The 12,185-nt window shown below is 44.9% G+C and overlaps 1 protein-coding gene across 2 annotated transcripts; it reads right to left on the bottom strand.

Annotated features, from left to right (window-relative positions):
- Positions 1–1,828: 1,828 nt before the first annotated feature.
- On the bottom strand, positions 1,829–11,819 carry LOC130298108 (oocyte zinc finger protein XlCOF8.4-like). Of its 2 annotated transcripts, XM_056550999.1 has the most exons (3): positions 11,285–11,819; positions 3,679–3,846; positions 1,829–3,413 (listed from the first exon to the last, which is right to left on the bottom strand). In XM_056550999.1, exons 1-3 carry the CDS (start codon positions 11,811–11,813, stop codon positions 2,662–2,664), a joined length of 1,449 nt encoding a protein of 482 aa, XP_056406974.1. In that variant the 5' UTR covers positions 11,814–11,819; the 3' UTR covers positions 1,829–2,661. The 2 variants fall into 2 exon arrangements, with proteins under 2 accessions (XP_056406974.1, XP_056406975.1); XM_056551000.1 differs by lacking the exon at positions 3,679–3,846.
- Between the last annotated feature and the right edge of the window lie 366 nt (positions 11,820–12,185).

Raw genomic sequence — 12,185 nt, 5'->3', positions numbered from 1 at the left:
GTACATATACACACAGTGGTCCCTCAACATACGATGGTAATTCGTTCCAAATGAACCATCATTACTTGAACCCATCGTATGTTGAGGGATCCGTTCCACAATAATATATAAAGTTATACTAATGTGTCCTCGCCGCTCCGGACAGTCACCGCTGCCCTGGATCGTCGTTCTACATCGCTGTCATCGCGTCGCTGTACACGTCGCTCCTATTGGATGACGGGGCGGCATGCGCAGCGACGTAATGACGACTGAGAGCTACGACCATGCAGCGGAGCATGAAGAGGATGGTCCGGAACGGCGGGGACAAGTGAGTGATAATCACCGGAGCACACAGGCACCTTAAATGGCTATGCGGCAGCTGAAGCAGTCTGCGCTGCAGGAAACAGTTTATGCGATGGCCCCGACATACAAAAGCATCATATGTTGATGCTGCCTCTGAGAGGCCATCATATGTTGAAATGATCGTATATTGGGGCCATCCTAGGTCGGGGGGTCACTGTATATATTTGAATAAAAATATCTATACACTCGTATGTATTTTTTTCATACAAGTCATTGTGCGTATTAGATATCTTTTATAAAAATATTTTTAGATATTATATATAATCAGTGTTTCCCAACCAGGGTGCCTACAGCTGTTGTAAAACTAAATGCCTAGGTAACCAGAGGCTGTTTTGGCATGCTGGGAGTTATAGTTTTGCAACATCTGGAGGGACACAGTTTGGAAACCACTGTGCAATGGTCTACATTGCCCCATAACCTCTGATGACGCCACATCGTGGTGAAACATGTTAGGAGGGGCTCTGTGTAGTTTTTAATTACAGCACAAGCACTAAATAGCTGCACATACTGCAGATGTGCGCTATGTATTAGAGAAATAATTTTGCCGCCTGGTGTGGCATGATATCATAAGAAAGGGAGTGCGATTAGTGCTGGTCTTTTTAAATCACACAATTTATACTCACGGTTTATTTTCATAATTTAATAAAAGTTAAGTTTTATAAATTAGAGTGAGGGCTAAAAAGTGGACTGGCCCCCTCAGCCGTTTGACTGAGTTGAAAAAAATTCATAACTTTGTTATGTCCACCCCTCATTTAGGTCCTTTATTTTGAAGAGTTGTAGTATTGCAACATCTGGAGGGCAAAAGTTTGGTGACCACTACACAGTGGTCTCAAAACCGTGCACTTCCATCTGTTGCATAAATAAAACTCCCAGCATACACTTCAGCTGTCAGTGCATGCTGGGAGTTTTAATTTTGCAACATCTGGAGGGCAACAGTTTGGAGACCACTGTGCAGTGGTCTACGAAAGGCACTCCTCCAGATGTTGCAAAACTACAATTCCCAGCATGCTCAGACAGTCCAGGCATGCTGGGAGTTGTAGTTTGGCAACATCTGGCCCTTCACATGTTGCCGAACTACAACTCCCAGCATGCCTGGACAGTCTGGGCATGCTGGGAATTGCAGATTTGGAAGATCTGAAGGGATCAGTTTGGAGACCACTAGAGTGTGGTTTCCAAAATGAGCCCTTCTAGCTGTTGCATAACTACAACTCTCGGCATGCCCTTCGGCTGTCAGTGCATGCTGGGAGTTGTAGTAAAATAAAAAAACATTAGGTAGGCAGCTGTGCCCCCACATTAGGGGCATTATTTCCCCACATTAGGAGCATAGTTTCTCCACATTAGGTAGCATAGTTTCCTCACATAAGGTAGCATAGTTTCTCCACATTAGGAGCATAGTTTCCCCACATTAGGTAGCATAGTTTCCTCACATTAGGAGCATAGTTTCTCCTCATTAGGTAGCATAATCTCTCCACATTAGGTAGCATAGTTTCTCATTAGGTAGCATAGTTTCTCATTAGGTAGCATAGTTTCTCCACATTAGGTAGCATAGTTTCTCCACATTAGGTAGCATAGTTTCTCCACATTAGGTAGCATAGTTTCCTCACATTAGGAGCATAGTTTCTCCTCATTAGGTAGCATAGTTTCTGCACATTAGGTAGCATAGTTTCTCCTCATTAGGTAGCAGTTTCTCCTCATTAGGTAGCATAGTTTCTCCACATTAGGTAGCATAGTTTATCCACATTAGCATAGTTTCTCCTCATTAGGTAGCATAGTTTCTCCACATTAGGTAGCATAGTTTCTCCACATTAGGTAGCATAGTTTCTCCACATTAGGTAGCATAGTTCCCCCACTGCCCTGGAACACTATTACTGCTCCGGTCAGTGTGACTGCTGGGGCTCACCCGAGTTTCTGCGGCCGCTCATCTCCCTCCTCCACGCTCCAGGGCAGACATCAGTGCCGGGAGCGTGAGGGACTAGACGCGCTGCCTCACGGGTGTTGCTACACAGAAGTCTCCCGCTCTCCCACGCAGATGGAGAGTCAGGTGGTCATCTGAGCAGTTGGTCATGTGACTTCCATCTCAGAAAGTGGGGGCTGTAGGAGGAGGGACAGCCGCTGAGACGGAGATGCCAGAACAGGGAGGCAGAAAAGGGTTTTGATGACATTTCACCTTATGAATAGTGGTGGAAGGAGTGTAAATTTTTTATGGATGTTTATTGCAAAAATAGAAAACTATGAAGGAGGAAACTAATAATAGAAAAAATATATATTAACTGACCTACCCCTTTAATATCTAGATGTGTTATCTGCATCATTTATTGCTCAGAATTGACTTCTCCCCTGTGTGAGATGTTTAACAAGACCGGACATCTCTGTTACACATTTACTACTTTTTGAACATGAAAATGGCTTTTCTCTTGTGTGAGTTCTTTGATGTACAACAAGATCTGATTTCTGAGCAAAACATCTCCCACATTCTGCACATGAAAATGGCTTCTCTCCTGTGTGAGTTCTTTGATGTACAACAAGACCTGATTTCCGGGTAAAACATTTCCCACATTCTGAACATGAAAATGGCTTCTCTCCTGTGTGAGTTTTTTGATGTACAACAAGACCTGCTTTCCGAGTAAAACATTTCCCACATTCTGAACATGAAAAAGGCTTCTCTCCTGTGTGAGTTTTTTGATGTACAACAAGGTCTGATTTCTGAGCAAAACATTTCCCACATTCTGGACATGAAAATGGCTTCTCTCCTGTGTGAGTTCTCTTATGTCTAAAAAGATTATATTTGTGGGTAAAACACTTTCCACATTCTGAACATAAATACCGCTTGCCCCTTGCACAATCTCCTTGATGTCCATCATTCCTTCTATGAATTTTATTTTGCTGAACATCCTGTGATGACTGAGAAGACCGGACCTGTATATAAGGATGAGATGACAGATCTTGGCTGTGAAGGGCTGAGGGTGTATCTGGGATAATGGAATGTTCTTCATATGTATCTTGTGTGATATCATCATCTGCTTTATAATCTGAAGATATAAGATTCTCCTCTGATCTCCTGGTACAAGAATCTGCCAAGAATAAAACAGATGTTATCTACATAAGGTGATTTTAGTACGTACCTGGCAGGCAGTAATGGACATGCTTAGGAAGGATCTGCGCTTGTCTTGGGGCTAATGGTTATGCTTTGCGATTACCATAACACTGTGGCTAGCTTTTTGTGAACTGCTATTTCCTGTTTGAGTTCCCTTCTTTGCCTACAAATCCCATAATTCCATTTTACTCCCTCCCACACATGAGCCAACCCACCCATTGAAACATAAATTAACTGCATACATTCAAAAGACCTGTGGTTTTCAAACAGGGTGCCCACAGCTGTTACATTAGTTGCAGATTGATCTCTCTCCCACCAAGCGATCTCTCCACCCATTGAAGCAGACAAGCTCCCTGTCATCAGATGACTAGTGATGTCAGGTCTCGGCCGCATTGCAACCTGGGAAAAATCTGAGACAACAGTAATTTTGGATGATGTTAAAAATAAATATTGGGGTGAAAATCACATAAGAATTGTGAGAAAACCGTCACACACAGGTACAGACACTATATTATGAACTACACTAACTTTACAGCCCCTGTAGCATAGTCAAATAAAAAAAATTCCTGGAATACCCCTTTACCCCCTTAACAACCCAGGAAATTTAAGCTTTTGTGTTTTCTTTTTTTTTCCTCCTCTCCTCATAGCCATAACTCTATATTTTTCCATCTACATTGCGTTTGAGAGCTTGTTTCTTGTAGGACAAAATCCCATTCAGCACAGCATGATGTATACAGAGTGAGGACAGCTGCATAACACAGTCAGTGACTACAAACACAATACAACCTAAACCGGGGACCTTAAAGGGGTACTCCGCCCAAAGACATCTTATCCCCTATCTAACGTTTTTTCAGAATGCTTGCTTTGGGCAGCCGTGGTCGTGATGTCACACCCCCTCCATTCATATCTACGGGATGGGACGTGACGGATGCCGGGTGCTGCATGGAGACCGCGGGGGTACCAGAGATGGGAGTACTCCCTGAGTAACTTGAGCGCATAACAACTCCTAGACTGAGCTGGAAAGAATTCCCTCCTTTGGGCAGAGGGACCCACCACACTACCCACCAGAAAAGGAAGAAAGGAAGGAGAAAGACAGAAGAGGAAAGGGTTAAAATGAGGAGCCAAGAGTTACCGAGGATAGCAAAGAGGTGAAACCTGAGAGGGAGTAATGAGGGAGAACCACACCGGCCCCCCCATACCTTATGGAACTTATCAGGGCACTTTCTTATTCAAGGTGAGTGTTTATTGCAGAAATATCGCCACGAGGCAAAACTTTATCTATATTTACAATTTAGTTGTTTTCTGTAGATTTGAAGTCTTCAGATTCGTTCAAACGTTACATGGTTTTTATGCAATTTGCGCAACTATGGGAATAGCATAATTTTTAAAGCAGTTCTGGAAAATCATGGGATATAAGCAATGTATGAACACAGCCTTAGGGGAGGTGTATGGCTACTATATATCCTGATCCCATAGAGATAGCAGCAGTATACAGATAGAGCTGAAGGGGAGGTGTATAACTAATATATATCCTGATCTCATAGAGATAGAAGCAGTATACAGATAGAGCTGGAGGGGAAGTGTATAACTACTATATATCCTGATCCCATAGAGATAGCAGAAGTATACAGATAGGGATGGAGGGAGGTGTATACCTTCTACATATCCTGATCCCATAGAAACAGCAGCAGTATACAGAGAGCTGGAGGGGAGGTATATAACTACTATATATCCTGATCCCATAGAGACAGTAGCAGCAGTATACAGATAGAGCTGGAGGGGAGGTGTATAACTACTATATATCCTGATCCCATAGAGATAGCAGCAGCAGTATACAGATAGAGCTGGAGGGAAGGTGTATAACTACTATATATCCTGATCCCATAGAGATAGCAGCAGCAGTATACAGATAGAGCTGGAGGGAAGGTGTATAACTACTATATATCCTGATCCCATAGAAACAACAGCAGTATACAGATAGAGCTGGGAGAGGTGGTTTCTGGGAGCTGCCAGGATAATCTGATATGTGATGATGTCATCCTGTAGTTTATAGGAAGTCAGCTGACCGAGGACTGACCTCTTCCACTGATACATTAAACACTGATTTTCTGTGGGTTAGACTTATCACATGACTCAGTTACAATAATTTATCCCCCCCCCCCAAAAAAAAAGTTAAAGGGGTAAGTTAAGTGCATATTCATTTTTTTTAGAAGATTTTTTTTTAACCAGTCATGAAAAAAAATGTGTTAATTTGGAATCGATGAAATCGTACTGACCTATGAATCAAATTAGCAAAATGACATTTTCTTTTCAGTTTCACCTCACAAATAATACAATTGCTTCAGTTTTAAAGAATATTTAATGGGAAATGAAGGATTTCATTATCAAATACAGTGGATTCTGCAAAAAACATGTCTATGTCTATTACAAGGCGAGGAGGGAAGAAATAAATGAAAAAATGAAAATTGGCTGCATCATTAAGGGGTTAAAATAATATATAATACAAAAATAAAGTATAGCAGAAACCAGGTCAAACACACAGCCAGGGGTCAGAAACCAAAGCTAGACACCCAAAAGCAGCATAGTCAGAAGTCAGAACCAGGATTAGGAACCAGATGTCAGCCAGGCCAGGATTATTAATGGAATCACAATCAGGAACAATAGTAACGCGCTTGGAGATCAGACTGCCTCTGCCCTTGCGTGGTCCTTGAACTGTTGCCGTTAAATAGCCAGGACCCAGCAGGGAAGGAGCTGGATGATTGAAAGGTATCCAAGGAAATAAGGAGGTGCTCATAAATATCAGCTGAGGTTTTGTTGTCTGAGAAACCCGCAGTGGAGCAAAGGAAAGACAAGAGCAACATATTTGGGGAGGAATTAAAGGGGTACTCCGGTGGAAAAAATTTTTTCAGGAACTGTCCAGAGTGCAAGCAAATCCCCATAGCAAAGCTATGCTGCTCTGGACAGTTCCTGACATGGACAGAGGTGTCAGCAGAGAGCACTGTGCTCAGACAGAAAATAAATTAAAAAAGAAAACAACTTTCTAAGGAGCATACAGCAGCTGATAAGTACTGGAAGGGTCAAGATTTTTAAATAGAAGTCATTTACAGATCTGTTTAATTTGTTGGCACCAGTTGATTTAAAAAAAATTGTTTTCCACCAGAGTACCCCTATATGCATGAAAGGCACAGAGAAGGGCAGGAGCACATACATCTGTAGTTGGAACCCAGGACCGTACCTTGGGCAATGTCTTCAATGGACCAGATACTGGAGGCCGCCCCTGGATACATGGTTTAACTTTTTTTAGCCAGTTGATATGAGAAAAAAATAATAGTATTTCACTGGAATACCCCTTTAAAGAGGAGAATCCCACACCATATGGAACAAGTCGGCAGCCAGAGGGCCACACCTCGTCTGTCCCACATATTTATTAATTAATCTCAGGAAAAAAAAGCCTACAAAAAAAACTACAGCCCATGGCGCAAAGAATAAACCCTAATACAGATCCGTAGGTGGAAAAATATAGAGGTCAGAACACGGGGCCACCAGAATTTTCCCAACAGGGCCCATAACAACTGATTTCTCCTGTTCGGCTGGAATCATGGAAAGCCCCCATCACTAGGCTTCTCGGGAGGAGCAGAGCTTAGAGCAGTGAGAATGGGGCCCCCAACAGGCAGGTGACAGTACTACATATAGGGCTAGAATACGGTCAGCAGGTATGACTGGTATGAGACAGGGCATCAGCTTTAGGTTATGTTCACACCGCAGAATGTCTGCAGGGAATTCAGCAGGAATATTCCACACGGACATTAAGCTGCAGCAGAGTCCGCTTGATTTTAATAGGATTTTAGTATATGTGCTGTCGAGGCGACTTCTATAAGATTCTGCTGCACTGTGCACACGACGGAATGTCCAGATAGACTTGTCTATTCTTCCTGCAGATTCCGATAGGAAATGTATAACAGTCTATGAGACGCAGCATTTCTGAGCCGTCCTATCGGCCATCGGATCATTTAAATCTGCGGAATGTCGCCCGTGTTTTCTGGGTGTTCATTCCGCACATTTTCAGCCATTTGAACCCGGCCTTAGTGTTCTTAGTGCCAAGAAGAAAGGAGACACATAATAAAATGGGGAGAAGAAGAAGAGAGCCCACCTAGCCTGTCCTAGAGATAAACATTTGGCCGCAGGGAGGTAAATGAAGTGTTTGTGATCCATAAGAATTAGAATAGGTCCGGTAGTACCCACAGACAAGTGCGGCCACTCCTTGAGGGACAAATGATGGCCACTGAGGAAAGTTTCCTGGTAATAAAGCTATAAGAATAAAATGGTCTCTCTGGGGTAGGAAGGTGAGACACCTATTCTGTCTCAGACGCATCGTATGAACGGGAAAGCTGGGTTGTGGTGACCCAGGATGGGAGCTGTGGTGACGGCAGCTTTCAGGGTGGAAAACGTTTTTGACCTTCGTAGAATTCACATTTCTCCAGTTTGTAATACAGAACAATCTCTCGCAACGTAGCAATGCAGCTAAAGATTACAGCGCCGGAACTCTGCATATACTACACGGATGTGAGTAAGTGACCCCTCTTTGTAAAGCTGTTTACCCCACTATAACCCCGTATATTGGCTTTAGTGTGGAGAACAAGGGGTCAGATTCTCTATAAGTTACTTTGGATAAGACTGTAATGTGATTGAGGCCCCTGCGATTGATACAGGGCCTCAACTCACCAATCCCAGGGGCCTCAACTCACCAATCCCAGGGGCCTCAACTCACCAATCCCAGGGGCCTCAACTCACCAATCCCAGGGGCCTCAACTCACCAATCCCAGGGGCCTCAACTCACCAATCACAGGGGCCTCAACTCACCAATCCCAGGGGCCTCAACTCACCAATCCCAGGGGCCTCAACTCACCAATCCCAGGGGCCTCAACTCACCAATCCCAGGGGCCCCAACTCAACAGTCCCAGGGGCCTCAACTCACCAATCCCAGGGGCCTCAACTCACCAATCCCAGGGGCCTCAACTCACCAATCCCAGGGGCCTCAACTCACCAATCCCAGGGGCCTCAACTCACCAATCCCAGGGGCCCCAACTCACCAATCCCAGGGGCCCCAACTCACCAATCCCAGGGGCCTCAACTCACCAATCCCAGGGGCCTCAACTCACCAATCCCAGGGGCCCCAACTCACCAATCCCAGGGGCCTCAACTCACCAATCCCAGGGGCCTCAACTCACCAATCCCAGGGGCCTCAACTCACCAATCCCAGGGGCCCCAACTCATCAATCCCAGGGGCCCCAACTCACCAATCCCAGGGGCCCCAACTCACCAATCCCAGGGGCCCCAACTCACCAATCCCAGGGGCCTCAACTCACCAATCCCAGGGGCCTCAACTCACCAATCCCAGGGGCCTCAACTCACCAATCCCAGGGGCCTCAACTCACCAATCCCAGGGGCCTCAACTCACCAATCCCAGGGGCCTCAACTCACCAATCCCAGGGGCCTCAACTCACCAATCCCAGGGGCCTCAACTCACCAATCCCAGGGGCCTCAACTCACCAATCCCAGGGGCCTCAACTCACCAATCCCAGGGGCCTCAACTCACCAATCCCAGGGGCCTCAACTCACCAATCCCAGGGGCCCCAACTCACCAATCCCAGGGGCCCCAACTCACCAATCCCAGGGGCCCCAACTCACCAATCCCAGGGGCCTCAACTCACCAATCCCAGGGGCCTCAACTCACCAATCCCAGGGGCCTCAACTCACCAATCCCAGGGGCCTCAACTCACCAATCCCAGGGGCCTCAACTCACCAATCCCAGGGGCCTCAACTCACCAATCCCAGGGCCTCAACTCACCAATCCCAGGGCCCTCAACTCACCAATCCCAGGGGCCTCAACTCACCAATCCCAGGAGCCTCAACTCACCAATCCCAGGGGCCCCAACTCACCAATCCCAGGGGCCCCAACTCACCAATCCCAGGGGCCCCAACTCACCAATCCCAGGGGCCTCAACTCACCAATCCCAGGGGCCTCAACTCACCAATCCCAGGGGCCTCAACTCACCAATCCCAGGGGCCTCAACTCACCAATCCCAGGGGCCTCAACTCACCAATCCCAGGGGCCTCAACTCACCAATCCCAGGGCCTCAACTCACCAATCCAGTTTCTGACCTGGACAGAGGTGTCAGCGGAGAGCAGTGTGGTCAGACTGGAAAGAACTACATAACTCCCTCTGGAGCATACAGCAGCTAACTATTGGAAGGATTAAGATTTTTAAATAGAAGTAATGTACAATACTGAATAAATTTCGAGCACCAGTTGATTAAAACAATTAATTTCCATCAGAGTACCCCTTTAACCCCTTAACGACGCAGGACATAAATGTACGTCCTGGTGAGGTGGTACTTAACGTACCAGGATGTACATTTACGTCCTATGCATAACCGCGGGCATAGGAGCGATGCCCTGATCATGCGTGGCAGGTCCCGGCTGCTGATCGCAGCCAGGGACCCGCCGGTAATGGCGGACATCCGCAATCGCGCAGATGTACACCATTAACCCCTCAGATGCCGTGATCAATACAGATCACGGCATCTGCAGCATCGCGGTCACTAAAATGGATGATCGGATCGGAGCCCCCTGAGGAAGGAGCGAAACAGTGACTGTAGGGGTCCAGTGGAGTGCAGACGTTTACTTATTATGGGTGAGTGCACATGACTTCATGATAGTTTTACATCCGGCAATGTGTACATTGTATATGCACACAGAGCAGTTTTTTCTGCAGACAGGTCACTATAGACAGGAGGATAACCTCCCCTAGGGACACCAATTAGTCCGCAGATTATATATGAGAGCTCCGCAAGGTTCTTGTGCAATATTATAATATCAGCATTTGCATGTAATATGGTCTGTACCCCACTGAAAGTTTTTATTGGTGCGCCATTGTGAGTTATACCTCATGTTTTAAAGATTTTTTCTAGAATGTATAATAAAGTTTGGTATTCTTTTGGAGATTGTTGTAGCTCTATTTTTTTCATTGGTAAAAAATAAATAAATAAAAAATTTAAAGAAGTAATAGAAAAGTGTATAATCATGGGTATCATTTTAATCGTATTGACCCAAATAATAAAGAACTCGTCATTTTTACCGTAAATTGTATGTCGTGAAAATGAAACCTTCCAAAATTAGCAAAATTGCGGTTTTCTTTTAATTTCCCCACACAAACAGTATTTTTTTGGTTGCGCCATACATTTTATGGTAAAGTGAGTGATTACATTACAACGGACAACTGGTCGCACAAAAAACAAGCCCTCATTACCGTCTTTGTCTTGTATTGTATGGCTCTTTTTTCTGCCCCTGTCTGCCCACTTGCCTGGGCAGCCTGGCTTTCTACTTGCCTGCCCCCTCATCTTACTGTTTTTATGCCCCTGTCCAGGTGTTTGGACGGTTTTCTCCATTTCTTTGACTTAACTTTCTCTTGGTGTTTTCGCACACTTGTTCCAATGTTTTCCTTTTTAACGCTACCTGTATGTTTTGATCTGTTCTATTTTGGCCCACCAGGCCGTCATTACCGTACATTGCTTGATTTATTGAGTTTTTGTCATTACTGATTTGTTTAATAAACTTTTTCTCAATTTGAAGAAAAAAAAAAAAAACAAGCCCTCATACTAGTCTGTGGATGAAAATATAAAAGAGTTATGATTTTTTGAAGGCGAGGAGGAAAAAACGTAAACGTAAAAATAAAATTGTCTGCGTCCTTAAGGTCCAAATGGGCTGCATCCTTAAGGGGTTAAAAAAATTCCATATAAAATTATTACAGTCAGTGACTGAGCAGAATCTGTGACTGTTACTACTCACCTGGGCGGTTACCTGTAGGAATGTCCTTCTCATACTGCTCATCACTGCTCCTATCTGTCTTTTCTTCTTCCTTTATGTCTGTAGCATTAATATAGATCAGATCTTTCCCTGTATGAATGTTCTCCTTATACTGCTCATCAACACTCACATCTGTCTCTTCTTTTTCTTCCTTTATGTCTGTAGCATTATTATAGATCAGATATTTCTCTGTAGGAATGTCCTCCTTATACTGCTCATCACCGCTCACATCTGTCTCTTCTTCTTCCTTTATGTCAGTAGCATTCATATAGAGCAGATCTTTCTCTGTAGGAATGTCCTCCTTATACTGCTCATCACCGCTCACATCTGGCTCTTCTTTTTCTTCCTTTATGTCTGTAGCATTTATATAGATCAGATATTTCTCTGTAGGAGTGTCCTCCTTATACTGATCATGTCTATTACCTGGTGACGTCAGGGGCTGCTGATCCTCCATCATGACCTGATCATTGTACTGATCCTTGTGTCCTTCTACATAATCCCACTCCTCCATGGAGAAATAAACCGCCACGTCCTGACACCTTATAGGAACCTGACACATAATGATACAGTCATCACCCCGACCCCTCCAGTGGTGTTACTGTATAATGTCCCAGCATTCCCAGCAGTGTCACCTCTCCAATTATCACCAGACCCCTCCATTACTGTATAATGTCCCAGCAGTGTCACCTCTCCAGTCATCACCAGACCCCTCCATTACTGTATAATGTCCCAGCAGTGTCACCTCTCCAGTCATCACCAGACCCCTCCATTACTGTATAATGTCCCAGCAGTGTCACCTCTCCAGTCATCACCAGACCCCTCCATTACTGTATAATGTCCCAGCAGTGTCACCTCTCCAGTCATCACTAGACCCCTCCATTAC

Source organism: Hyla sarda (assembly GCF_029499605.1).
Source record: "Hyla sarda isolate aHylSar1 chromosome 1 unlocalized genomic scaffold, aHylSar1.hap1 SUPER_1_unloc_21, whole genome shotgun sequence".
In the NCBI taxonomy this organism is placed as follows: Eukaryota; Metazoa; Chordata; class Amphibia; order Anura; family Hylidae; genus Hyla; species Hyla sarda.
Note: the sequence above shows the minus strand (reverse complement) of the source record. Positions and strands in the feature narration are given on the sequence as shown.

Coding starts and splice junctions, on each gene's coding strand:
- LOC130298108 (XM_056550999.1), bottom strand. CDS start 11,813: ATGGAGGAGTGGGATTATGTAGAAGGACACAAGGATCAGTACAATGAT. Junction 3,847..11,284: donor TCCTACAGGTAACCGCCCAG/GTGAGTAGTAAC, acceptor CTGTTGTCTCAG/ATTTTTCCCAGGTTGCAATG. Junction 3,414..3,678: donor AAACCACAGGTCTTTTGAAT/GTATGCAGTTAA, acceptor TATTCTTGGCAG/ATTCTTGTACCAGGAGATCA.